General features: G+C 59.1%; 1 protein-coding gene across 12 annotated transcripts in view; it reads right to left on the reverse strand.

Annotated features, from left to right (window-relative positions):
- Positions 1–222: 222 nt before the first annotated feature.
- The window catches only part of RTEL1 (regulator of telomere elongation helicase 1), a 39,894-nt gene continuing 12,664 nt past the window's right edge, over positions 223–27,452 (reverse strand). For 8 of the 12 annotated variants that reach the window (XM_079784254.1, XM_079784253.1, XM_079784256.1 and 5 more), the window contains 26 exons: positions 23,989–24,054; positions 23,221–23,371; positions 13,087–13,125; positions 12,941–13,019; positions 12,095–12,192; positions 11,634–11,689; positions 9,617–9,685; positions 9,415–9,496; positions 6,890–7,022; positions 6,680–6,793; positions 6,558–6,598; positions 6,297–6,382; positions 6,107–6,184; positions 5,713–5,790; positions 5,202–5,348; positions 5,012–5,127; positions 4,818–4,941; positions 4,581–4,722; positions 4,307–4,476; positions 3,730–3,825; positions 2,282–2,483; positions 1,996–2,136; positions 1,430–1,546; positions 1,085–1,318; positions 839–1,000; positions 223–714 (listed from right to left, as the gene is read on the reverse strand). In XM_079784254.1, the coding sequence (XP_079640380.1) occupies positions 635–714; positions 839–1,000; positions 1,085–1,318; positions 1,430–1,546; positions 1,996–2,136; positions 2,282–2,483; positions 3,730–3,825; positions 4,307–4,476; positions 4,581–4,722; positions 4,818–4,941; positions 5,012–5,127; positions 5,202–5,348; positions 5,713–5,790; positions 6,107–6,184; positions 6,297–6,382; positions 6,558–6,598; positions 6,680–6,793; positions 6,890–7,022; positions 9,415–9,496; positions 9,617–9,685; positions 11,634–11,689; positions 12,095–12,192; positions 12,941–13,019; positions 13,087–13,125; positions 23,221–23,371; positions 23,989–24,054 (2,901 nt within the window). In that variant the 3' untranslated portion in view covers positions 223–634. Of the gene's footprint in view, positions 715–838; positions 1,001–1,084; positions 1,319–1,429; positions 1,547–1,995; positions 2,137–2,281; positions 2,484–3,729; positions 3,826–4,306; positions 4,477–4,580; positions 4,723–4,817; positions 4,942–5,011; positions 5,128–5,201; positions 5,349–5,712; positions 5,791–6,106; positions 6,185–6,296; positions 6,383–6,557; positions 6,599–6,679; positions 6,794–6,889; positions 7,023–9,414; positions 9,497–9,616; positions 9,686–11,633; positions 11,690–12,094; positions 12,193–12,940; positions 13,020–13,086; positions 13,872–23,220; positions 23,372–23,988; positions 24,055–27,452 lie in introns of those variants that run through there. The other 4 variants (XM_079784250.1, XM_079784252.1, XM_079784251.1 and 1 more) reach the window with 3 other exon arrangements.

The raw sequence follows: 27,452 nt of genomic DNA on the forward strand, positions 1-27,452 counted from the left end.
CCAGCAGCTTTATTTGGCCACCTCCAGGCACAGCCGCAGCATGGCCCAGGGTGCAGCCCCTCCAGGTGCGGCCCAGCTGTGGGCCCGAGGCCCCTCCACAAGCCCACAGCCAGGGACAGTTCTGGGGAACCTCGCCCGCGTACCCCCCGGTGGTTGCAGGGCTTCTGCCAGGCGGCCCGAGACCTGGTTGCTGTCTCAGGGCTGTCGCTTGCGCAGACCGGCCTCTGACTGTAGGCTCTGCGCCAAGGGGTTGCTGGTGCTGGGCCTGGCCCACCCTGAGCCAGCAGACAAGTGTCCACGCTGCATCCTGGGAGGGTGGCCTCAGCCTCGGAGGCCCTGCCGAGCCCAGGCGTCTCCAGAAGAGTGGCCTGTGGTTCTGCTTCCTGGCGGGGGCGCCCCAGGTCCTGCACACCATGTCCTCCTGGGGGTCCGGGAAGACACGGAGGACGCTGGCCACACCTGGCAGGCCCCCCTCCCTGCCCTCCCCACAGGGGTGGTGCCGGCAGCCGTTCCCCTGAGGGCTGGTCAAGACCTGGGTGCTACCGTCAGGAGGAGGGACACGGGGAAGGATGACATCCTCTGCTGGCAGCCAGCACCCACGAGACCTACCCACTTAGACCGTCTGTCCGTGGGGTCACTGGGGGTCCAGCCGTGGCCGGAGGAAGGAGGAGATCTTGCTCTGAGTCCTCCCCGGTCTCTCTGGCTCGGAGGGGCCTGGACACAGAGGAGTGAGTCCAAGGGGCAGCTGGTGCGCCTCTGCTGCCCGTGCCTCCCGAGGCTGCACAGGGCGCTGGGGTGACAGGGAAGGGGTGGCAAGAGCACCAACAGCTCACCCTACCTGGCCAGAGAGCCCTGGGGGTGGGGATGGGAAACGCCTCGGAGCTCCCTTCCTGGAGTCCCGAGGGCACGGTGCCTGTGTCCGGGGGAGGCCGGCCGGTCAGGTCTGCCCACATCTGCCAGAAGCGCAGCTTGTGGTGTGGGCGCACGAACATGCTGAACCCTGCGGGGAGGGGCGCTCAGGACCTGCCCCCGTCCCGAGTCCCCTCCCCCAGAGCCCCTCCAAGGCGCCTCCTCAGAAACTTGCTCTGCAGCAGGGGCCAGTCGTCAGGCCTCGAGGTGGTCAGCGCTGCCACCACAGCCGCCACCTTCTCGAAGTCATCATCCTGTTTGTAGGTGGTCAGTGCTGCCAGGAGCTGACTGCAGCCAGCAGCCCCCAGGGCCCTGCGGGCATCCGCCAGGTAGGTGCTCGCAACAGGCGGGCCCGGCCTCTTTGCTTGCGGAGCGCCACGCCCCTCCTGTGCACAGAGGCCGGTGTCTCCTGAGAGGGAGGGAATAGGCTGCGTCGGGGCCCAGAGCCCCCCGGAGGCTCCTCCCTCCGAGGGCTTCAGCTCTCTCCTGGCTCTGGTCAGTCTCTTCAGGGACCACGTACCTTCGGGTGGTGGCCGGGAGGCCAGGTGAGGCTGGCCGCGGTTCAGGTGCCCTCCAGTGTCCAGCTGCCTGGCCGCACTCTGGGACAGGGTCATCTTGGGGACAGGCTCCCTCCTTCCTGAGGCCCAGGGAGACGGGAGTCACCCAGCTGGTCCCCAAGGGGGCAGGTCTGCCCAAGGGGAGACGGCTCACATCCTCCTCGGGCCTGACCTGCACAGCCCGTGGAGCTGGCTGCTCGGAGGGACACCTGTGGCACCAAACCCAGGAGGGAGTGACTCTGGGGCTGGAAAGTCCCCTCCCCAGGGCGTGTCCCCGAGGAAGTCCCCCAGGGCAGGCTGCTCATGGACAGGGACTGGCTCCCTCACTCCGGAGGTGCAGGCCCCCTCCGGGGGAGGGACAAGGGGCTCCGGGAGCCCGGTGTGGGGAAGACAGCTGTACATGCTCTGGGGGTTGACGTGGTGCCACCCTGTGACCCACTGGCCCCGAGAGACAGGCTGGACCAAGCTGGGGCCCACCTCAGGACCCCAGGTGCCAGCCCCTTCAGTCTGCCGGGGAAGCCCCGCTCACCACCGGGGTCCAGGGCCGGCTGCGTCCGCTGCCCACGCGGAAGGCTGTGCTCGGGCGGGTGGCTGCAGCCTCTGCCCGTCAGCTGGAGGCAGAGCTCCTCAAACCGCTGCTTGTGGTGTGGCCGCACAAACTGGCAGAAGCCTGTTGGAGGGGGTGTCTGGGTGCGTGGGCACCACATGCTGCAGCCACCACCCGGACCTTTGCTAGGGAGCAGGGACAACCCTGCATCTGGGTGGCCCCCGGTGTCCTCCGGCCCCACCCCATGGCTGCAGCACCCCCCAGGCACCTTGGAGCAGGCTGTGCTTCTTGGGGTCTTGGGCAAAGAGGGGGCTGAGGTGGTCCACCAGAGCCTGGAAGTCGTCCGAGCCCTTATACTCCTGCAGGGCCCGCGTGAAGGCGGCAAAGCTGGCCCGGCTCAGCGCCTGCTTCACGGCCACCATGAAGAGCTTGGCTCTGTCCGCCTGTGCGCCTGCCGCCAGCCCCTCCTGCTGGACACAGCCAGGAACGCATCAGACACGCCGGACCCTTCAGACCCTTCAGTCCCAGCGTGTGGCTGGCAGGTGGCAGGGGTCCCGCTGAAGGCAGCCAGGAGGGGCTGCAGGGAGGCCACGCCTCTCAGGACCAGCACAGGTGGGTCTGAGGCCCTGGGCTGCCCTCCGGCCCCGCCTCCTGCCCCCACCGGCTCCAGGACGGGTCATCCAGGGCCCGTGCAGCTGCAGCAGCACTCAGCTCAGAAGACACTCCTGGCTCGGAGGTGGGCAGCTCACAGCAAGGGACACCTCTCAAACCCTGGGGCTGGCGGTGTCCGGCTCCATTCCCGCTGCGCCCTCGGCCCTGACATGGGCCTAGACGGGAAGCGTGGAAGACAGGCTTTCTGGTCTGCCCAGCTCAGCCCTCAGCACAGGCAGGCCCCTGGCCCCCAGCCCACTTCCTGACACCCCGCCTGGTTTTTCCCAGAAGCAAGGGAGATGGACAAAGGAGTGCGCGGGGCTTCCCGAGGCTTCTTGGCCCAGACTGTCTCCTCAGTTGCTCTCAACTGCTTTCATCTGAGGATGGGGACACAGACCCTCCCCATGTGTGGGCATATGGCCTCTACCTCATGCCAGGGCCCAGCACTGCCCGGGGGAGCCAGCCTGGCTGCAGGCCCACCCAGTGCAGGTTCCAGGGCCGGGGCCTGACTCCTGCGTGCTGGGGGCAGGGCCTTCTGTGAAAGGAGCCCATGTCTGAAAGGCCCACCCTGACCACAAGTGTGCAGGACTCCGCGTGGGTCCCAGGGCAGGAGCCCGTGGCCGGCACCAGGCCGTGCTGTTCTCACACACTGTGTGGGAGTCTCGTGCTCCCGCCGTGAAAGGCTGAATGAGGAGAGGGGACCTGGGCAGGCCCGGCCCCACACCAACAAGCAACTGGGCCAAAGGAGCCTGGGCGGGGAGGCCAGTCGGCACTGTCAGGACCAAGACGCAAATCTGCACCTTACTGTCAACGTCCCGGCAACACCAAGGCGGGGCGCCCAGGCAGGCATCACAGCCATACTGCACCCTCAGCTCCTGCACCCCGACGCCCAGCTCAGCCGAGCCCCCCACCCCTTAGGGACAGTGGAGTCAGAATGGCGCAGGCTCAGCCGGCTCACACTTCACACTCTGCTGGGTAGGGCCACCGGCCGTGGACAAGAGCACCAAGAGCTGCACCAGCCGTGGCTCCCACCACATCCCCAGGGGGTCTGGGTGGCTCACCCACCTGGCAGCTGACCAGCCTGATCTTCTTCCTGCCCCCTCTCTGCTCCGCCACAGACCTCTTCTCCCCGGGGATGGACGAGCTGGAGTGGCACTGTGCCTGGGGGGGTCACACAGTTGTTGTCCCAACCCAGGCCCTCGGGCCCTTTGCAAAGCCCTGGGTGACACGGTGTGGGGCCACAGTGAGGTCAGCTGGGGCAGAGTCCGAGAGCAGGCACGGCACGTGGTCTTGTAGTAACTGACGGGGCTGACGGGAAGGGAGCAGGGGATGCCACCCAGGACACAGGGACCTCCAGGTCAAAGCTGCGACTTCAGGGCAAACGCTGCTGGGCAGGAGCTGGCCACCATCCGGCTCCCGAAGGCGCAGCAGGACGGGCCTGAGGACCATGTCAGAGCCCACAGCGGGCAGTGGAGCCCCGGCGAGAGGGGTGCTGGGGAGCCCCAGCCAGGGGCTTAGGCGTGTGCTGAAACCCCAACCACCTGCCCAACAAGGGGACTTATGGGATGAGTGTGGAGGTGCCCGAGAACAGACAGGAAGTGCCTGGGGTCTGTGTCCATCTCTGGAGCCCCTGCACCCATACCTCCTCCTCCCCGGGCCCGGCCTGCTCCCCGGGCCTTCGGGCCAGCTGCTCGCTGTGCTCCAGGGCGGCCAGCAGCCCCACAGGCCTTCGCTGGGTGTGAACCGAATCCTGCTCGTACTCCACACACAGGCTGCCCTCGGTGTCCCCGCCGTCCCCGGAGGCTGGCAGTCCTGGGGGAGGGCAGGGGTGAGCAGGTCCCCGCAGCAGTCAGACCCCCGCGCTCTGGTCAGCCTTGTGGGAGCAGCCCCCAGCCACATCACCTGGCCACACACACCTGGAGGCCTCCGCCTCAGGCTGGGGACGTGCAGGTCCAGACTCTTGGCTTTCTTGGTGGAGAGGGCCCCGAGCGACACAGCCACTGGGACGGTGCCTTCTCCCCGGTCCCGGCTCGGGGTGGCAGCCAGAGGCGCCGGCATCTGGACAGTCACAGGTGGTTGGGGTTGGGAGTCCCACCCAACTCCTCCCCTGGGGAGGGCGAGGGGGCACAGCTAGCTGGGCACTCAGGACTCACTGCTTTTTGAGCCACCCGGAAGAACTGGGCCACATCTCGGATGACGTGGCCGAAGTGGTCATACACTTGGACGTGGGGGCGCACCCAGGATGGCAGCTGGGCTCTGGCATCCGCACTGGTGAACCTGGGGGGAGGGGCCATCAGCCCGAGTCCCGCCCACCCCCAGCAGGGCCCCTGCGGTGAAAGGGCCACACCTGTGGTCACAGAGGAAGACGGCCCCATAGTCGTGGCGATGCCGGATGACCCTCCCGATGGCCTGGTTCACAGCCCTGGACGCCTGCTGCCGGTACCAGTCCTGCCCAGAAAGGAACTGGGGGAGGGGGGGGGAGCTGGTCACAAGGTCTCCAGGGCCACCAGGGCCCCGCCCACCACGCGGCACCTCACCTGGCCCGAGGCCCCACTCCGACCCTTCATCTCATCTAGGAACTGCATCTTGAGGATGACGCGGGGGTCCTTGCGTGGCGGGTACGGGAGACCCGTGACAACCACCCCTCGGCCGTTCACATCCGCGAAGTCCAGCCCCTCGCTGGCCTGGGGCAGCACAGTCCTCACCCACAGCCCCGCGGGCCTGCGGACCCCCCCAGGGTCTGCCCAGACCCTCACGCCACAAGCTCCCAGGTGTGGGCAGTCAGGGACAGACCTCCAACCCGGGCCCACACTCCCAGAACCCCACCACCACTTGTCACGTTCTTGGAACCTCCCCCTCTGTCCCACCCGTGCCCACCCCGCCGGCCCCAGCCAGGGTCAGGGGGCTGCCCTCCAAACTCGTGTTTGCTGGAAGTGGGGCCCAAGGGAAGGGACCGGCCCGTTCCACCCGCAGCGCAGTCCCCCAGGCCGCAGTCATGAGCTCCCGTGGGGGAGGAAAGACAGGCAGTGCGTGCGGGACCCGACTCACCTTCCCCCGGCACACAGCCAGGAAGGTGGCCCCTCGGGACCCTGGGGAGACGACGCTCGCGTAGTAAGCACCCATCACCTGGAAGGAGACGGGTCACCCGGAGCAAGCCCTGGCCCCTCCACCTCCACGAGGGAGGCCCGTGCACCCTCCTCTGGAGCCGCTTCATGGCTGGGCTCCCAGGCTGACCACCCAGCACCCAGGGCTGCTCAGTTTCCCAGAAAACACAGGGCGGGACCGGGAGCCTTTCCGCCCAGGCACCTGCTGCCACCATCCCTGCGCCCAAGCTTCCCAAGAGGCAGCAGGCCCAGGCGCAGACAGCAGCCACGCACCACCGGGGAGGCACGGCGGCCAGCCCAGGGCACCCGCAGGGCAGTGGGGCCCAGCGAACTCGGACCTCTGAGAAGCTGTCCTTGCTCCTCGGCTCCACAAACAAAGGCTTCAGGGCCTCGAGCTTCCTGGCACAGTCCCGGGCCTGTGAGGAGAAGGTACAGTGAGGCTCCTGAGGCCCGGCAGCCACGGCCGCACCACAGCCACGCTGGCCTTGGGCTCCCCTCCCGCCCCAGGACACAGGGAAGGGCACACACCCGCCAGAACTCCAGGCTCTTCTCCAGGACGGGGTAGGAGGGGAAGAAGACCAGGAGCCCGTGGGGAACCACGCGGGTGATGTTGACTAGAAGTGAGCAGCCATGGTCAGCGGGAAGGGCGTCCAGAGCCCCGCCAGCTGCCCCAGCACGAGAAAGCAGGGAAGGGTGCAGGGCTGGGCAGGGCGAGGCGGGCTCCCCAGACACCATGGGTGGGTTGGGTCCAGGATGGGACAGCCAGGCCGGGGCTTCCCGGGAACTCACCTAACGCCTTCCCCAGCGAGGACAAGCACTCGTCAGAGAACCTGCATGAAGCCAGGAGGCTGCTGCCACGCGGGTCCCAGCACCCGGCCCACCCACTCACCTCCCTAGGCCGGGACCCCTACCGTTTGTCGAAGGCGGAGCTCAGCTGGGCTCCATCAGGGCCTTTGGGGACAATCCCCACCCAGATCTGGTGCTTGTCGATGACGTGTGGGTTCTCCAAGCAGACTGGAAAGGGGCTGGAGGCGGCGGTAGAAGACAGGGATGTCCCCCGTGAAGTTCTAAACCCCCAACACCCAGGCAATCACCCCCGGCCCGGGCAAGGGCAGCCTTACATCTGCATCTCCAGGGCGAAGGAGGCCACCGGGGCCAGCGTGCCGCTGGTGAGGAGGAGCGTGCGCACGCCCTGGCGGACCAGCTCACGCATGCTGCAGCCAGGGCTGAAGCACCAGTAACTGAGCACCTTCCCTGCCGGACGAGCATGATGCTGGGACTCAGTCACCCACAGGGAGGCCCACGACCGCCACCCACAAGTCTTCCCTAAGCAGCTGCTGGGCGCGTCCAAGTGTGCCTGCGGGGCCTGCCTGAGCCGAAGGGGAGAGAAAGCCCTGCCGGGGTGCCTGCGGAACAGGAAGTTGACCCAGAGAAGCTGGGAAAAGACACTGGGTCACCTCCAGAGAGGCCAGCCAACCCCAACCCCAGACATGGAGACACAGGCCACAGGCACCCAGGAAGGAAGCAGAGTCCCGCCTCCGACACCCGGGCCTCCAGGGACCCGAAGCTGGAGCTGCAGGGAGGAGGCAGCCAGGCCTGGGAGGCAGGAGCAGCAGGGGTGCCGCCAGCTCACAGGGAGTGGCAGGCCCTCGTCCTGGCCCGCGGGGCAGGAGACCAGGCCCCCCTTTCACCCGGCAGACACACCTGCCTCCCACTCGCAGCTCCCCACACTCAGGAAATGACTTCAAACAGGGCTCTAACGTCAAGACTAGGTCACAGGTCAGCAGGGCCATTTCCAGAAAAGCATGAGCCACTTTCTGGGGTAGGGTCAGAGAACCTGTTTTTACTTTCGGGATGGGGTCTTCCCTGCGACGTGGACGGAGGAGGGGCGGTGGGAGCAGCCGGCATTACCCAGGGCCAGCCGAAAGTAACCACCAGGATGGTCTGAACATACAGATTCCAGACTAACAGCGGGTCCCTCCTAGGCCTGCAGCTTCCTTGACAAAGGCCAGTCTTCCCCTAACTGAGCCTGGTTTTGTCTTTTTGCATCTACAGCCAACCTGTGGAATGGCAGAGTCATCTCCCTTCCAGAGCCCTCAGAGCGCAGTCTCCCACCAGAGTCCACAGGACTCCTCCTTGTCACCGTGTCCCCCCGAGTACCCTCTCTATGTGCAGCACCCACCAATGTAAAACTATGTGTCTTATTTTTTATCCCATCCCAGAGGCATCCCCACTTTGCTTTCTCCCACCTCCCTAATCTACCACCGATGGATATCATGTAAAACCGCCATTCTCCGGAGCATTTTCTCAATCCCTTCAGATTTTGCTTCCCAGCAATTATCAGTTTCGCTCAAATAAACTTATAAAAATCCTCTACAGGTTTGGATGTTTCTTACATCGCCATCTGCCACAGCAGAGACAGGTGACCTGGGGGAGCATGGGGAACCTGGGGCCGGGCCTCAGCCTGCACTCCTCTGTGCCAGGGCCAGGCCCCGCCCCCCCGGCCCCCCCCCCCCCCCGCCCCAGCTTTCAGGGAGGCCGGAAATTATCCCATTTCCTATAAACACCCCACCCAGGGAGTGGCTACTTCTGAGAATCCACACTCTCAGAGGTACAGGAACACAGGTTACTGTGCCCCGCTCACCCCCCGCACCCATACACCTGCCAGGGCTAAGGCCCAGCTGGCCTCCGAGATCATGGTGCTGTGTGAGGGGCGAACTGATCCTGGCACAACCGCCCCACACTCCTAACCCTGTCCCTGTTCAGCTCCACAGGGACAGCAGGCGGCAGCCCGAGGAGAGCGGAGGGGTCCGGCAATGCCGAGAGCTGACCGGAGCGGCGGCACTGGTGGGCCACCAGCGGCACTGGGGACTGGCCGGGATGGGGTGGCCTTGACCACAGCACCATCACATTACCCTGGACCTGTTGGGCTACAAACCCCCCCAAAAGCTAAGTCCCCAGGGGCGGTGACCAGGACTGGGCACCTCAGGAGTCTGTGCCTGGGTCAGCACAGGCTCCACCCCAAGTGTCCCAGCACCGAGGACCCGGGCAGCAGAGGAAGCTGGTATGGAGAGGGCAGGACTCAGGACAGCCTGAGCGCACAGTGGGTGTCAGGGAGACAGGCTGCACCGGGACCGGAGGGTATCGGCCAGCAGACCTCCGATGCGGCCCTGAGGCCTGTGGAGTGGCCTCAGCCTGAACCTGCCCCACATCTGTCCGCCTGGTGGGACAGTGTGACAGCCGGTGCCCGGTCAGGGGCTGGTGACAACCCTTCTCAAAACATCCTGGGTGGACCAAGCCGGTTGGGTTCGATGGATAGAGTGTCGGCCTGTGCCCTGAAGGGTTCAATTCCGGTCAGGGCACATGCTCAGGTTGCAGGCTCGATCCCCAGTAGGGGGCGTGTAGGAGGCAGCCTAGCCATGATTTGCTCTCATCATTGATGTTTCCATCTCTCTCCCTCTTCCTTCCTCTCTGAAATCAATAAAATATATTTAAAAAAGAAAAGAAAGAAAACGGCCTGGCTGATGTGGGAGGCCTGGCGCCACCCGCCTCCTCACAGGCCTCTCTAGCTCTGACAGCGAAGGAGGCTGCACTCAAAGGCCTGCTTGGGTGTGCCCGGAGCGTGTCCGGCCCCCAGGCGCCATACCTCGCCTTCTGGACGCCATGGAGCTCCAAGCATCTGACCGATGCGCTGTCCCCCGGTGGCTGGTGTCGGGGTGGATGTGTACCTGGAGGGAAGAATGGACAGGTGTCCTGAGCCCTCCACCTGTAGCCCCCCTCCTAGAGGCGGCCCCCATCCCAAAGCACAGGGACCCTTGCCCATAGCCCCTCCTGGAGGCAGCCCCCACCTTGTAGGACTGAGAGGCCCCGGGCCCCACTGGGGAGCTGCCCTCGGCAGGGTCTGCACTGAACACCATCTGAAAGGAGATGAGGGCAAGGTCAGCAGGACACACCACACAGGACAGACAGACACTCAGGGTGTCGTCATCACCTGCCCCTGTCTTCCAGCCAATAGCACCTCTGCCTATCCCCTCCCCTCCCCTCAGGGCCCCCAGCTGGGAGACATAAAGGAGCTGCAGTCACACCAGCGTGAGTCCCCCGTGACCTGCCCATGTGCCTGCCATGCTGTCTCCCCCTTCTCCACTCCCCACCCTCCCATGACCCCTTCCACCACAGAACATCGAGTGGGTGCACGCAGCCCTGTCCAGGGCTGGGCCTGTCCTGTCGATGCCCAGTGGGCCCGTGCAGAGTGGCATCTGTGCCTGGCAGCACCACATCCTGCCGATGGGCCCCACACGTGAGCAGGTCGACGCCATCTCAGAGCCCCACGTCCCTGCCTGCGCTGTCCCTTTGAAGCTGGCCTCGTTCAGTCTCCAGCCTGCACCAGCGTTAGACCCTCTACCCTGCACCAACCGTGAGCTCCCGTGTTTCCCGCAGGCTGTCCATCTGACCAGCCTACTGCCCCACGGCGGGCACCCCACCGCCCCACTCCCCCACGGCGGGCACCCCACCGCCCCACTGCCCTGCTGCGGCACCCCACCACCCCACTGCCCTGCTGCGGCACCCCACCGCCCCACTGCCCTGCTGCGGCACCCCACCGCCCCACTGCCCTGCTGCGGCACCCCACCGCCCCACTGCCCTGCTGCGGCACCCCACCGCCCCACTGCCCTGCTGCGGCACCCCACCGCCCCACTGCCCTGCTGCGGCACCCCACCGCCCCACTGCCCTGCTGTGGCACCCCACCGCCCCACTGCCCTGCTGCGGCACCCCACCGCCCCACTGCCCTGCTGCGGCACCCCACCGCCCCCCTGCCCTGCTGCGGCACCCCACCACGGGCACCCCACCAGCCCACTGCCCTGCTGCGGCACCCCATCGCCCCACCATGGAACAGAGCACCCAGGGCAGCAGCACCCGGGACCCTATCCACACCCACCCGCACAGCCCTGTTGGGGGGCCTATGCCCACAAAGGGGATGAGCTGCTGCCAGTCACATTCTCTCCACTGGAGGGGACAGGCCAGCACGCACCCCAGGCAGGCAGGGACCCCACATCGCCCACCAGGGGTCACTCAGAGCAGCTGCTGCAGGAAGTCCCAAACTGGCCGAGCAGTGTGGGTTCCAGAGAGTCCGGAGGGCAGAAACCTGCTCCCCCAACAGGCACCGAGGAGGGGGAGCTCCCACCACCGGCCCAGAGGGCCCTTCAGAGAGGCCTCTCGCCGCGGCCTGACTACGCCCAGCTGGTCCCAGCCGCCAGCAACTGAGGGAGAGCGGCGGGCTCCTCAGCTGGACAGAGGACAGTGTGCTGAAGTTGGGGGGCAGGAGTGGCTGTGTGCAGTGGCCTGAGATGTAACATCCCCACTGGGTCTGCAGAGGAGGGGCTTCCCGACCCCTGCTGGCTGCCCCACCCCAAAGCAGCTTCCAGGGCCCAGGGTAAGGCCCGCCTGGCTGGGACGTGGGGACCACGCCCGCTGACTCTGAGCTCAGCAGCCGCAGGCCCCACCTGGGCTCACGGACATTGACTGAACACACTCGCCACGTATCTGAACGCTTCTCTGGGGTGGCGGGCTCCGAGGCCAGACATGGGGCTGGGAGGAGAGCCTTCACCCCCATTCTGTGATGGGCTTATGCTCAGATTTTCCTCTGAAAAGCTGTTTCAGGAAAACCTTGAGAAGGCTTTTGCCCGTTGCCCCCGGTGCAGTGCGGCCCGAGGCAGGCAGTGCGCTCAGGCGGACAGCAGCCTGAGGGCTGAGGCTCTGAGGCAGGGGGCGCGCAGGCCTGCCGAGTCTAGGCCGAGGGACAGGTACAGGAAAAGGAAGCATCTACTTCCACGGGGAAAGGAGCCGCCTGCATGGCGCCCCTGGTCCTACCTGGATGATGTCCGCGAGCTTCTGCAGTCCCGCCGTGTTGGTGAACAGCCCGGCGCCTGTGGGAGCAGCGGGCACTGACCACCAGGCCGCGGCTCAGGAGCCAGGAGCCTCCTGGACATGTGCTAAGCTCCGCCTCACCCCAAACCCACATGGGGCCACCCAGGGAAGGGGCTTGCCTGCTCTTCCCTGTGTGTCTCCAGGGCATCAGTGAGGGGAACCAAATAAGGCTGAGGATGCCCACTCACCCCCACCCCTAGCCCCACCCCCTGCCCAAGACGGAACAGAGGCCGGCGGGGCCCACAGCTCCATGAGCCTGCTCTTCTGGAAAGCTGACTGGGAACAGCAGGCTGGTGCAAAGCTGGACCAATCACCACGTGGCACGGCACCGTGCCCGCACGTCCCATGTCCGTGACACTGCCGTCGGCACAGGCAGCAGGAGGCGCAGGGCGGGTGGGACTCACGTCCGGCCAGGTGCTGGATGATCTGGTCCAGGGACTCCAAGATGCAGCCCTTGGTCTGAAGTGTGATCTGGGCCTCGGCAAACAGCTCGAAGATGTAGCTGCCGGGGAGAGAGGGGGCCAGCTGGGCCCTGGGAACCTAACGGCCAACGGCTTTTCAGAAGCGAGCCCTGAGCCCTCCAGGCCCCCTGAGGGGCAGCCTCTGCGCCAGGAGTGCCCGGCCGGGCTCCAGAGGGAGGTCGTCAGGGCCCCGAGGCCGTGGCTCTGGCCAGGCCCCCAAAGGGCAGCGTGGGGAGAGATGGGAGGCGGCACCAGATCTGGGCGCCATGGTGTGGGGCAGGGCAGGCAGGGAGCTTCCTTCATCTGGGAGGCAACTGGTGTCTGTGAGCGTCTGAGCATCGTAGAGCAGACAGGCGGCCTGTGCTCTGGAATATTCCTGACCAATCCAACCCTCGACAACCTGGCCTGGGTCCCAGCGCAGCCGTCAGCTGTGGACCGAGGAGGCTACCACCAGCCTCAGCCAGGATCCGGCATCTGCCTGCAGGAACGGACTCCACTGCCCGGCCTGAGGCCTAGACGTCTGGGGCTGTTCGGAATGGTCGGCCCTCTGAGGCCTAACCAAGTGGCTGGTGTGACTGCACGTTCCGTCTTAACAGAAGGTGTGCTTGGGCCGCTGTCTGAGCACCAGAGGGGACACAGCAGACCAGTGCACATCCGGGTGAGTCGGCAGCCTCCTGGGCCTCCAGACCTGGGAGGGACCCCACTGGGCAGCCAGGACAGAGCCCCACACACATCCAGCTCCAGCTCCAGGCAGGGCCTGGGGTCAAGGGCCAGCTCCCAGTCCCTCACCTCCCCGGCTTGGTGACACCTCCGTCACCTCCGGGCAGCTCCACAGCATCGATGGCCCCCTCCAGGCGAAGCAGGATCACTGCGGGGCACAGGGTGGTCAGGGCAACACCAGCCACAGTGGGGGGTGGGGTGAGAACAGCACTTACTCTTCAGCTTCGCAATGTCCTCCAGCTCCATGTTCAGCCCTGGGAGAGAAAGTGCAAACCCACACATGTGCATCATCCCACTGCAGGGCGTGGGGGAGCCCCGCAGGGGGAGACCTCTGCCCTCCCCAGGAGCCAGAGCTGAAGCAGCGAGCTCCGGGCGCCTTGCCTGGGGCAGTGACCGAGGTCCTGTGCACCTTCTCCCACTGAGAGCAGCCAGGGCTCCTGGGAAGCGTGGCTGAGGCTGGGCAGGAAAAGCAGGGGGGGTGACCCCTCCACACTACGGGGGCCCAGGGGACAGAGGTGCCCGTGTGACCGTTCAATAATGAAACTGTCACCTGTGGTTCCACACCCGCGGGGCAGGGCAGCTCTTCCCCTCCGGCTGACAAGGGCCAACAATGAGGAGGCGGGACCAGAGTCAAACTCCCAATTTGAAAATGGGAAGGGGAGGGGAAACCCAAGCATTTGCTCGGCCTTTGCCTAAGAACAGCAGCACCACCGAGCAAGTGAGGGACAGCACCCTGATGCACTGACTCCTGCTCACACAGCCCACAGCCAGGGGCGCATCCGCCCTGCACGCCGGGAAGGGTGGGTGGGTCTGGCCGCGCGAGGCCAGCACCGTGCGCCTCCGGTTTGCCCTCAAGCCCAGCAACAGGGGCAGAGGCCCGAGGGGCCACCCGAAGCCAGAGCCAGGGCCAGCGAGCCTGTTGGCGCCAGGAGCTCAGACCTCGGCCTCCAGATGGAGTCCAGCAGCCACACCATTTCATGTCTCCACCAGGAAGGACAGGTCTGACCGTCCCACCAGTTCGCACAGTCACTGTCCACCGTTCTGACAACAGCCACCCACCTTGCTGATGGAGAGTGATGTGTCGTCTTTCCTTTTTTTTATAATCAGAAGAGAAAGTTTATTTAGAAAGTTACAGAAATGGAAGTGAGCCACTGGACTGCGCAAGCTCAGGAAACAAGTTACAGAAGCAAAAGAAGGGCCCTGGGGTGACAGAAAGCAAAGGCAGGGCCTGGGTGAGGGGCGGGAGGGCGGCTCCTGAGGGAGAGCCCGCGGGGCCGCGTCCGGCTTGGACAGCACCCTCGCCGGGAGCCAGGCGAGCCTCTGCCCTCCGTCCGCGGGCTGTCTCGGAGCTTCAGGGCCGGCGCACCTTAGCTGCAGACCCCTGTCAGTATGGTGTGCAAGTTTCTCCACCGCGGGCTGTCTCTGCTCCCTGGGCCGTGTGCTCCGAAGCAGTTTTTAATTTTGACGAACCTTTTGGTGACTGTGCTGCTGGTGTCATTTCTAGGAATCCATGCCTCAGGCACGGTCATGGAGACGGCCCCCCGGCGAGGGGCCACAAAGAGGGAAAAGCAGTACCTCGTGGTGAGCCCGAGAGAGACCACCTCGGCAGGCAGGCAGGTTGGAGCCCCGTGTGTGCGGCAGAAGCCGAGAGTGTGGAATGGACAGGCCGTGACAAAGGGCACCTCGCATCTGTGCTCTTCCTCCCGACCCCGTAGGCCAGGGACTGAGAAAACACCGACAATCCCAACTCAGGGACACGCTATCTGACCCCTGCTCAGGCCTCGAGGCCGTCAAGAACAGGGGAGCCTGAGACCCGTCCCGGAGCGAGCAGCTCGGGAGGGCGAGGCGTGTTGCACACACAGGGCAGGGACACGAGGGCGAACCACGGCCGTCACCCACTCACACCTCGCAGGACGCTGTTGCCAAAGCAATGAAGGCCATCAACAACTGACAAGATGCTCAATCTCACTCCTCAGAATAGCCGATCAGAACTGCAGACCGTCCCCATCCATCGCTGTGGCCCGACCTCAAAGGCCTGCCGCCCACGGTGCCACCAGGGGACGGGCGGACACCCTGCCCGATGCTGCTCTGTCCACAGCACACACCACCCGCCAGCCCGCCGCCCACTTCTGGGAATTCACCTGAAGAAATACCGCAAACAGAGGAAAGTGCGTACACACTGAGTTACTCATTATGGCGCTGGGGGTAATTGCAACACGGGACGGCCTCGGCCCGAGGACGGCTGCAGATGCAGAGCCCACGGGAGGGCGGCGGCGGCGGCAGAGCGCGAGTGGGACGCCTGCATGGTGAGGCGCTCCCCGCACACGAGGGCGTCGAGGGCGCCGACAGGGCACAGTGCCAACAAGCTCACAGGACACAGAGCAGGGAAGGGCAGAGCGAGCTCGCGGCCGCCCCCGGCAGGTCAGACTCCTCTCGTTCGGCACCTGCGCGGCTTCCTCTGTAGCCATGCCTGACAAGCCCGATGGCTGAGGCTGTCGCAATTGAAGACAGAAACGCAAGAGAAAACCTACTGCCTTCAAAGAAAGGACTGAGCAGGAGAAACAAGCAGGCGGATCCGAACGAGGCGCACACCGCCACTGTGAGCTGCACATTCCCCGAGCGAGTGAGCGTTGCCTTCTTATCTTACTTCTCCCCGCTGTTTAACGTTGTAAGATGCAAAGAGGTTGGACCAGTTTAGGTGACTGCGCTGCCCCTCACAACCACTGACAACGAAGCTGCCCTGCCCCTCGCGGCCGGCTGGCGGGAGGGGAGAATTTGCACGCTGCTGAAGGCAGGAGCTGGGGGGTGACGGTGAAGCTAAAGGAAACCCAGCTGGTCAAGGGGTCCTGCAGGCTGTAAAATGCAGTGTTATCAGAGGGCCACTTTTTTTGTTAAAATGATTTTAATTATTGGCATGCACAATATTTTAAATATGCAAATAAAAAGTTTTAAAACCTGAAAAAAAAAAAAAAGAACAGAGTGGAAAAAGGAGTGAGAACAAGTAAAAGGTACCCATAAAGGCAAAGGAAGAATAAACCAGAAACAAACAAGACACTGCTCTTGAGTATACTATTACTCTGATATCTGGAACCATGTGAATGTTTCAAATACTATTAAAAAAGCTGGTGTGGCTCAGTGGTTAAGCATCAACCTATGGTTCGATTCCCAATCAGGGCACATGCCTGGGAGGCAGGCTTGATCCCCAGTAGGGGGCATGCAGGAGGCAGCCTATCCATGATTCGATCTCATCATTGATGTTTCTCTCCCTCTCCCTTCCTCTCTGAAATCAATGAAAATACATTAAAAAATAAAAATCAATGGAAAAATGTCCTCACAAGAGGACTAAGAAAAAAGAAATACACACTGAAACCAATTATGTAAATTGAACCCTATGACCCAGGGAGGGGGGGAGGGCGCAGCCCGAGGAGCCCCTGAAGGCTGCACGCCCCGCACACTCCCGCACACTCCAGCTTCGCTCTGGGAGGCACAGCCAGCACGCAGCCCGGAGTGGGTGTGTCTCTCCCAGACGGCAGAGTGATTCTGAAACAACCGACTGGGTATTCGAGGCTCAAACAAGTGAGTCAAATGTTGAGGAAGATGGAAGCAGGTTTTCTCACTCAACACGGGAGGGGCGCCCGGGGGAAGTGCAGTCCCCAGGGCAGAGGAGGGAGCCCCGCACACAGAGCACGCAGGCAGGCGCGCACAGCGAGCACCTGGCCCGTGGGGACATCAATAAGCAGAAGGCTGGCGTGCTGCGTTTCCAGCCAGGGAATGGGAGGCATGAGGTGGTGCCGGTGTCAACATGCAGGATCATTCATTCAGGGAGAACCGTCAATGGAGGCCACAAATTGCTTAAGAATTACAAACAGAAAAACAGTAACTTCACAGGAGAAAGCCTGGCTGTCACCACTTAACCCAGTGAAAAGTCAGTGTCACCAAAGAGACAGACAGATGCTGGGTGTGCGACCTGGTGGGCTGACCCCTGCCCAAAATTCACAACTGGGAGTTGTGCGGAACAGCAGACAAACCCAGACTGCAGGACATGCAACATTGTAACTGACTTTCTCGTCACAAACATGCAACATTGTAACTTTCTCTTCGCAAACCAGGCCTGGCAGGACCACAGGGAAATGCTGTCCAGCTTACAGCCAGGGCCACAGGCCCTGCGGGGGCCCAGCTTCCGCACAGGCCAGCTCGCCCCGTTGTGCTTCAGGCTACAATGATAGCCGAGAAATCCTCCTTCGGTCTGTCCATTAGACAAGACTGCAGCATCCGCGCTGGTTTCCTGAGCAGGTCACTGCACTGCAGCCACAGGACAGCCCTGGCCTCAGGAGACACCCTGAGGTACCTGCACCTGCACTGCCCACATGAAGGGGAGGCCCGTCAAATGGGGCAAACCTTTGCAAGGGGGAGTCTAGGTGACGGGAGAGAGGTTCTTTACCAGCAACTTATCTGTAAATTTGACATGATTTCAAAATAAAAGTTAGATGAAACAAAAAGTGAAGACATCAGAACAAGACATAAGACATGAAACAACGTAACTCAGGTTTAAAAACTCAGAAATGAAGTGACAGACTCACCTGGAATGAGAAGGAAAGGCAAGAATTATTTGGAAATGAGGATTAAATGAGAAGGAACACAGGAGCAGAAACAGGCCACATACAGGGCCTTAGAAACTGCAGGCAGAGATAAATGGGAGAAACCAAGATGGCGGCATAGGTAAGCACCTAAACTGCTGCCTCGCACAACAATTTCAAAACTACAACTAAAAGCCAGAACGGATATCATCCAGAACCACAGGAAGGCTGGCTGAGTGGAAATTCTACAACTAGAAGGAAAGAGAAAAGCTCACGGAGAATCAGAGGAGCTGCAAAGGGCTGAGGTATGGAGACACGTGCGCAGAGAGGAAGGGCGGCTGAGTGCCTGGCTGGCTTTGTCTGGCGGGAGGGAGAAGGAGGCTCCCGACTGCACTGAACCCCAGTTCTGACTGCACTGAACCCCAGTTCCGGGCGAGACCCTGTGGACCTATGCTCATACGGGGGAGTCTGGATTGTGGGGTAGAGAGAAAGGCACACGGAGACTCGGGGGAGCCGCGGAGAGCAGGGGTCTGGAGGCGCGCGCGCAGAGAGAACTAACTGCTGAGTGCGCCGCTGGCTTTCCCTAGCGGGAGGGAGACAGAACCTCCCAATTGCACTGAACCCCAGTTCCGACTGCGCTGAACCCCAGTTCCGGGCGAGAATCTGGGAATCCAGATTCATTGGGGGAGAAACTGGATTGTCTGGCAGCGGGCGAAACTTGAGGGTGGCTTTCTCTCAGAGGTGCTTGCAGCGATTACCGAGGGACACTGAGACCCAGGGGCCTCATAGGGCAGGGCTGACGGGAAGCCAAGACTGTCTGCTCAGCCCTGAGACTCCGCCCCATCCAAGCTGAGCACAGAGGCTTTTGCAATTTTGCAAGTCTTGTCTCATAAGGGTGTCTCCAGCACAGAAGTTCTACCAGGGTAGACACAGCTGATCCTCACAGCCAATTGGCCTGGAGGTCAATTCCTCCCAGTGATACCAACAACAATCAAGGCTTAACTACAACAAGACTGTGCACACAGCCCACAAAGGGGTGCACCAAGAGTGTCCACCTCAGGTAACTGGGGAGGCTGAGCCACTGGGCCCTATAGGACACCTAGCACACAAAGCCACTCTATCAACTCAGGGAAGCAGCCAAAATGCGGAGACAAAGAAACAGGTCACAAATGAAAGAAATGGAGGAAAGCAAACTACTGGATATAGAGTTCAAAACCACGGTTATAAGGTTTTTCAAGAATTTCCTGGAAAAGGCCGATAAATTTAATGAGACCCTCGAGGATATGGAAAAGGACCAACTAGAAATTAAACATACACTGACTGAAATAAAAAATATTATACAGACACCCAACAGCAGACTAGAGGATCGCAAGAATCAAGTCAAAGATTTGAAATACAAAGAAGCAAAAAACACTCAACCAGAAAAGAAAAAAGAATCCAAAAATATGAAGATAGTGTAAGAAGCCTCTGGGACAACTTCAAGCGTACCAACATCAGAATTATGGGGGTCCCAGAAGAAGAGAGAAAGCAAGATACTGAAAACCTATTAGAAGAAATAATGACAGAAAACTTCCCCCACCTGGTGAAAGAAATAGACTTACAAGTCCAGGAAGCACACAGAGCCCCAAACAAAAGGAATCCAAAGAGGACCACACCAAGACACATCATAATTAAAATGCCAAGAGCAAAAGACAAAGAAAGAATATTAAAAGCAGCAAGAGAAAAACAGTTAATTACCTACAAGGGAGCACCCATACGATTGTCAGCTGATTTCTCAACAGAAACTATGCAGGCCAGACAGGAGTGGCAAGAAATATTCAAAGTGATGAATAGCAAGAACCTACAACCAAGATTACTCTACCCAGCAAAGTTATCATTCAGAATTGAAGGTCAGATAAAGAGCTTCACAGATAAGAAAAAGCTAAAGGAGTTCATCACTGCCAAACCAGTATTATATGAAATGCTGAAAGGTATTCTTTAAGAAGAGGAAGAAGAAGAAAAAAGTAAAGATAAAAATTATGAACAACAAATACATATCTATCAACAAGTGAATCTAAAAATCAAGTGAATTAAAAATCTGATGAACAGAATAAACTGGTGAATATAATAGAATCAGGGGCATAGAAAGGAAGTGGACTGACAATTCTTGGGGGGAAAGGGGTGTGTGTGGGGGTGCGGGAAGAGACTGGACAAAAATCGTACACCTATGGATGAGGACAGTAGGGTATAGGTAAGGGCAGAGGGTGGGGTGGGAACCGGGTGGAGGGGAGCTATGGGGGGAAAAAAGAGGAACAACTGTAATAATCTGAACAATAAAGATTTATTAAATTAAAAAAAAAAGAAAGAAAAAAGAAAACAAAAAGAAACTGCAGGCAGAATAAGGAACTCATACAACTTCACAGAAGACAAACATCCAATTAAAAATGGGCAAAGCACCTAAGGAGACACTTCTCCAAAGAGGACACAGGAAGGCCAAGAAACATATGAATGAATGCTCAAGGTCACTGATCATCAGAGAGATGCAAATTAAAATGACAATAAGGTACCATCTCACACCTGTCAGAATGGCTACCACCAACAAATCAACCAATGACAAATGCTGGAGAGGATGTGGAGAAAAGAGAACCCTCGTGCACTGCTGGTGGGAATGCAGATGGTGCAGCCACTGTGGAGAACAGTATGGGGTTTCCTCAAAAAACTAAATATGGAACTGCCATCTGACCCAGTGATCCCATTTCTAGGAATATAGCCTAAGAAACCCAAAACACCAATCAGAAAGAATGTATGCACCCTTATGTTCATAGCAGCACAATTTACAACAGCTAAGACCTGGAAACAGCCCAAGTGCCCATCAGCAGATGAGAGGATAAAAAAGCTGTGGTACGTTTACACCATGGAATACTGTGCAGCAGTAACAAAGAAGGATCACTTACCCTTTGAGACAGCATGGAGGGACCTGGAGAGTATCATGCTGAGTGAAATAAGTCAGTCAGAGAAAGACAAGTATCACATCATCTCCCTCATAGGTGGAATCTAATTACAAAATAACTGATGAACGGAGTGGATCCAGAACCACAGAAGCGTGGAACAGAGTGCGGAATCTGGGAGGGAAGCGGGGGAGGGAGGATGGGTGGGAGGCAATCAACCAAGGACCTTGTGTGCAAATATGCATGGCCCATGGGCATGGACAATTAGGTGGTGAAAGCCTGGGGGGGGGGGTGGCTGAAGGGGATCAATGGGGGGAAAGGGGACATATTTAATACTTTCAACAATAAAGATTTAAAAAAAGAAACTGCAGGTGGAGACAAACATCGTGTCGCCCTGTCGTACACCTGGAACTCAATCAAAGACAAAGAAGTCCAAGAGACCAGAGACTCGAGGACTGGAGGGGAGCTCCGGCTCGGGTGGAGGGACAGCACGTCTGGACGCAGCAGCCCGAAGCGCAGACGCAGGAAAACGTCCCAAACACACAGCTCTGGGACATGCTGAGAAAGCACATCACACACGGACAACACTGATTAGAAAAACCCACGCAAGACAACAGAATCACTGGGCTTTAAAGACAAAATCCTAAAGGACCCATGGCTTCTGAAATAAACTGCATTTTAAAATTAACCAGGTTGAAGTCAGCCTAGGTAGCCTGCTTCTGGACAAGTGCCTGGGAGCCCGCACATTCCTCAGACGTGGGTGCGGGTGCTGCCTGTGGCTGACTTAGGAACCCCCTACTACAGGGAAGCAGGAAGGGCGGGTCACGAGGCATGGCTGGGCAGGCCTGAGCCCTGCTCAGGACACGGCAAGGCCAAAGCTCTTTTCCTGATGTCACTGCTAGTAAATGACAGCCACACTGTCCTACTTGCCTTTTACCTCTTGTTATTTCATAGACACACACACAGTGCCATTTCCAGAGGTTGCATGTGGGAGGCGGAGAACGGCCGCCAACACGTCCAGACCGGATCCTCGGAACCTGTGAGCATGTCACCTTCCATGCCAAAAGGGACTTTACAGGTGGAAGGATGTTAAAGGACCAGAGATGGGAGACCATGCTGGGTCCTTCAGGCAGGAGGGAGGCAGAGGGTCAGAGGAGAGGGGACAATGGAGCAGAGGTCGGAGGGATGTGGGGCCCAGGGCTAAGGATACAGCACTTCTATGAACTGGAAAAGGCAAGAAACGGGGTCTGCCCAGAGCCCAGGAGGAAGGCGGCCCTGCCCACCTGTTTTGGACTTCTGAGAGCCGTAGGAGAACCAGGCTGTGTTGCTTTAAGCACTGAGTCTGTAGTGACTGTCAGCAGCAGCCGCGACCAGGACCTGGTTCGATGGGGCTGCCACAGCAAATCCAAAGCACCAGGTGAGGCCCACCCTTCTCCCATCATGCTAGACATTAACGAGATTTGCCAAACTGTAACACACTGTCACTCTTCCAATTTTTAAAAATTATTTCTCACCCAGCCGGTGTGGCTCAGTGGTTGGGAGTCAACTTATGAACCAGGAGGCCGTGGTTCAATTCAGGTTGTGGGCTCCATCCCCAGTGTGGAGTGTGCAGGAGGCGGATAATCAATGATTCTCTCTCTTCACTGATGTTTCTATATCTCTCTCTCCCTCTCTCTTCCTCTCTGGGAAAAAAAAAAAACACACAGTCTGAACCTCAGGCCTCAGTCTGAGTCTCTTACCAAGATTTAAAAATTAAATAAAAATAATAAAAAAAGTTTCCATTTTCATTGCTCACACAGTATCCAGAGACGTAACTCACATAAACCACCTTTAGCCAGATTTAACGTAAAGGGTCCTGAAGCCACAAAGATTGAGAGAGAACTCCAGCACTAAACAAACAAATGCCACTCCCAAACTCCATCTCCCAAGGCAGGTGGGTGTGGGTCGGGAGGCCAGGGACGCACCAGGACGGAAGTCAGCGTGAGTGAGAGGAGTGGGCGCCTGGCCTGCTCCCTGCACAGCCCGCCCACGTCTGTGATCACAGAGGGATGAGGACACGGAGGCTGTCCACACCACCTGTGCCCACGCCCATGTGAGGACACAGAACATCTGATCGTGTTCACAGCATGAAGCATGAATGCTGAAAAGCCTGCGGCAGCTGCTGGGAACACCACCACAAAGCAGGCTGGCCTAACAAACCTGGAGGCCTCGTTAGCCACTCGCAAAGGCCACAGTGAACTTGTGGACACACTACCACATCCATCAAAGGTTTCTCCATCAACCAAGGTTACTGCTGCCCGGGGAAACCACTGGGAACAAACCTAGGAGGAGTGACGCGTGGACCATGCTCGCAGGTCATTAAAAACGTCTCCATGGCCCTAGCTGGTTTGGCTCAGTGGACAGAGCGTCGGCCTGCAGACCTAAGATCCCGGGTTCGTACCTTGGATGCAGGCCCAATCCCCAGCCCTGGTTGGGGCGCGTGCAGGAGGCAACCAACCCATGTGTGTCTCTCAGATTGATGTTTCTCTCACTCCCTCTCCCCTTCCCTTCTACTCTCTCTAAAAATCAACAGAAAAATATCCTTGGGTGAGGATTAACAAAAAAACCACAATGTCGCACGGTTAATACATTTGTTTTCACCTTTACACAGCAGAGGGAAAGCACACGGGCTGGGGAAGGATGAAAAGGTCTTTAGAAAATGCCAGAAGGGTTGGGCGGAAGCCCCCTGCTTGTGAGGCCCTGGGAAGTCTCTGGACGTGTCCCCAGATGCCGACGTGCAAGGGCCCTCGTTAGACGGCCTCTGGGAGCAGACCGCGCCCGCCTCACGTCCTGCCCACAGGCTCACCTGAGTTGGCGTCTGCGCTGAACTCCAGGCGGAGCTCCCCCTGCTGCGCTGCCCGGCTCTGCTCCTCCAGAATCTGGTCGATGACCTCCAATCCAGAGGCCACATCGTGGGGCGTCAGATCAAAGGACGCAGACTCCTCACACATCTTCTCCTGAGAGGCCAAGCATGCAATGTGACAGTGAGCAGGCGCTGGGCCTGGAGAGCTCCAGGAGGCAGGGCCTGGGGGTGCAGAGCTAAGGAGAGTGGGGAGCCCAGCCCTACCCGCAGACTCTGAAGCCGGGCCACAAACATCTCACGACAGCAGCCCAGCCCACACAGCAGCCAGCCCAGCCCACACAGCAGCCCAGCCCAGCCCAGTGTTTGAAACCACTTTACTTGAGCAGCCAACACTTCGTAAATGGGAAATTTCCCATTAAAATCTACATTTCTGGCTGCTCTAAGTCAGATCTGGTCCATGGGCAGCAAGTGCCTGGAGCTGAGTGGGGCTGAGGGCCGCCACCCACACTGGACACCAAGCCGTAGTGGAGCCGCCCCCGCTCCAGAGCATGGCTGCAGGGCGCCTCCCTCCAGGGCCTGGTCAAGGCCACTGCTCCTGGGAACACAGGCTCTGGCAGAGGCCACATGACTGACTGGGGGCGCAGGTGACAGGTCTGCGACACAAAGGTCTGTACTGCTCTCTGCGGGGGGGGGGGGGGGGGGGGGGGAGGCGGGAGGGAGGAAGGGAGGGAGGGAGGGAGGGAGGGCGTGGGGAAGGCCACCAGCACTCACCACATTGTGAGCTTCATCGAAGATCACCACCGTCCCCTTCAGGTCGATGCCATGTGCCCGGCGACTCTACAGGCGGGGGAGAGGATGCAGGGCTGCAGCTGAGTGGGGCAGCCGCTCCCCTCAGGGCCCCTGGAGGCCAGGAGGGGAGGCTCAGGGAGCACAGCCCTGGTGAGCCTGAGTCCGTACCACCTGGACACTGGGCAGGCCCTCATACCTGCTGCTGGGTGGCGGCTAGTTGTAGGGGCCGGGCACTGCCCACCACCACTGGGCTGGACATCAGGTGTGTGTCCTAGTGACACGGAGCACAAGGGAGCAGGCCATGACCCCTTGCCACAGCACGCTCAGCAGCACCTGCCACCCCAGCGTGGGAGGGAAGTCACCTGCAGAGGGGTCTGGCATCCGTACTTCTTTTCACTTAATCTTAATTCTCATAAAATAAAGTGCCCATTTTAAGTGTGCCATCAAGAGGTGACATCCCCGCCGTACGACCCCCTTCCTATGAGCAGGGACCAGGACTGTGTGGGCGTGCTCTCCCGAGCCCATGCATGTGGCTGCGTGGAGCGCAGGTCACCCCTTCTGATTGCTCACGGCTGTTCCTGGCACACCAGCTGTTTAAGGACAGGGCTGTCTCTGGCTTTGGTGAATGTTAAACTTGCCGACACCAATTTTAGGTCTTTTGAATTTCAGCCCTTTTGGTGGGAATGCAGGGCCACCTGCCTATGGTCTTCGTGTGCAACTCCTGAACATTTTCTTTTTTTTTCAATAATTCTTTATTGTTGACTGTCTCCAGCCCACCCCAGCCCCTGGCCTTCACCACCCTATTGTCTGTGCCCATGGGCCATGCATATTTGCACACAAGGTCTTTGATTGATTGCCTCCCACCCACCCACCCTCCCCACCTTCCCTCTGAGATTCCGCACTCTGTTCCATGCTTCCATGTCTCTGGGTCCATTCTGTTCATCAGTTTATTTTGTAATTAGATTCCACCTATGAGGGAGATGATGTGATACTTGTCTTTCTCTGACTGACTTATTTCACTTAGCATGATACTCTCCAGGTCCCTCCATGCTGTCTCACAGGATAAGAGATCCTTCTTTTTTACTGCTGCATAGTATTCCATGGTGTAAACGTACCACAGCTTTTTTATCCACTCATCTGCTGATGGGCACTTGGGCTGTTTCCAGATGTTGGGTAAATTGTGCTGCTATGAACATAGGGGTGCATACATTCTTTCTGATTGGTGCTTCGGGTTTCTTAGGATATATTCCTAGAAGTGGGATCACTGAGTCAAATGAAAGTGACATATTTAATTTTTTGAGGAAACTCCATACTGTGCTCCACAGTGGCTGCACCAGTCTGCATTCCCACCAGCAGTGCACGAGGGTTCCCTTTTCTCCGCATCCTCGCCAGCACTTGTCGTTTGTTGATGGTAGCCATTCTGACGTGTCTGCCCAGCAGAGGGGCCCCGGCAGCGGTGGGCATGGGGCAGCGGGAGGTTAGCGCTGGGGATGGAAGCCACCTCCTCCGTCCCCACCCAGCAGCTCCTGTCTGTTGACCGGTCACTGGTCGTCACTGGTCCTAACGACCAGTTAGGTCACCGCTAACTGGTCGTTAGGACCAATTAGCATAGTCCCTCTTTATTATATAGATTATTGTCAAATATGTTCTCCCATACAATGGGCTCCCTTTTTGTTTTGTTGCCGGTTTCGCATTTTGAGTTTATTTTTGTGTATGGTGTAAGTTGGTTGTCTAGTTTCATTTGTTTGAATGTATCTGACCAATTTTCCCAACACCATTTATTGAAAAGACTGTCTTGACTCCATTATATGCTCTTGCCTCCTTTGTCAAATATTAACTGAGCATAATGGCTTGGGTCAATTTCTGGGTTCTCTGTTCTGTTCCAACCTACCTAATAAAAGAGTAATATGCAAATTGACCGCACCTTCGCTATGCCCAAGACACGCCCACCAGCCAATCTGGGAGAGTATGCAAATTAACCCAACCAAGATGGTGGTTAATTTGCATACATACCTGGGTCCGGGGGACCTCCTCGGCACCCAGGTCACTCCCAGCCGGCCATCAGGCAGAGGCTTTAGGCTTGGGAAGGGGTGGAGCCTGCCATTGGAGGGGCGGGGGTCCCCTTCCCAAGCCTAAAGCCTGGGGCGGAGGCTTTAGGCGTGGGAAGGGGCCAAGCCTGCGATGGGAGGGGTGGAGTGGGGGTGGCGGTGGGGGGAACCACTTCCCAAGCCTAAACATGGGGCAGAGGCTTTAGGCTTGGGAAAGTGCCAAGCCTGCGAGTGGAGGTGCAGGTGGGAAACCCCTTCCCAAGCCTAAACCTGGGGTGGAGGCTTTAGGCTTGGGAAGGGGCCGAGCCTGCGATCGGAGGTTCCGGGCAGGGGGTGGGGGGGACGACCCCTTCCCAAGCCTAAACCTGGGGTGGAGGCTTTAGGCTTGGGAAGGTGCTGGGGGGAACCCCTTCCCAAGCCTAAATCCTGGGGTGGAGGCTTTAGGCTTAGGAAGGAGCTGAGCTTGGGATTAGAGGGATGGGGAAAAAATCAATGTAAACATACCTTCAGGTGAGGATAAAAAGAAAAATAAATGTCATATTCTATGAAAGACACATCTTGAAAATGCTTAAAGAAATTTGTCATTTTTTCATGGTGAAGGGACTGGGGTCTGTGTTGATGAAAATACCTTGGCGGCTGCGGTGACTGACAGTGGCTGCAGCAGAGGGGTAATGGGGCGGGTGCCTTCCCCTGATCAGCCCGGTAGCCTCAAGCAAAGGGAAGCCAGACTTCGGCTTAGGTCCATAGGACATCCCCTGAGGGCTCCCAGTACGTGAGAGGGGGCAGGCTGGGCTGAGGGACCCCTCCCCAGTGCACAAATTTCATGCACCAGGCCCCTAGTTGGTCTATATGCTTGTTCTTGTGCCAGTACCAGGCAGTTTTGAGAACAGTGGCTTTGTAATATAGCTTGATATCTGGTATTGTGATCTACCTAGGTCTTTTGATTTGAGCATTTAATCCATTTACATTTAAGGTGATTATGGATAGGTACTTATTTATTGCCATTTAAATTCTGTATGGCTAGGTTTCTCTATTTCTTCTTCTCATTACCGCAGTCCCTTTAGCATTTCTTGTAATGCTGGCTTGGTGGTGATGAACTCCTTTAGTCTTTTTTTTGGTCTTGGAAGCTCTTTATTTGACCATCTATTTTGAATGATGGCCTTGCTGGATATAGTAATCTTGGTCTCAGAGCCTTGCTGCCCATTACCTTGAGTACTGCATGCCATTCCCTTCTGGCCTGTAGAGTTTCTGATGAGAAATCAGGTGTCAGCCTTGTGGGAGCTCCTTTGTAGGTAACAGTTTGCTTTTCTCTTGCTGCCTTTAAGATTCTGTCTTTAATTTTTGGCATTTTAATTACGATGTGTCTGGGCGTGGGTCTGTTTGGGTTCTTCTTGCTTG

This window comes from Cnephaeus nilssonii, assembly GCF_951640355.1.
Source record: "Cnephaeus nilssonii genome assembly, chromosome: 11".
Lineage (NCBI taxonomy): Eukaryota > Metazoa > Chordata > Mammalia > Chiroptera > Vespertilionidae > Cnephaeus > Cnephaeus nilssonii.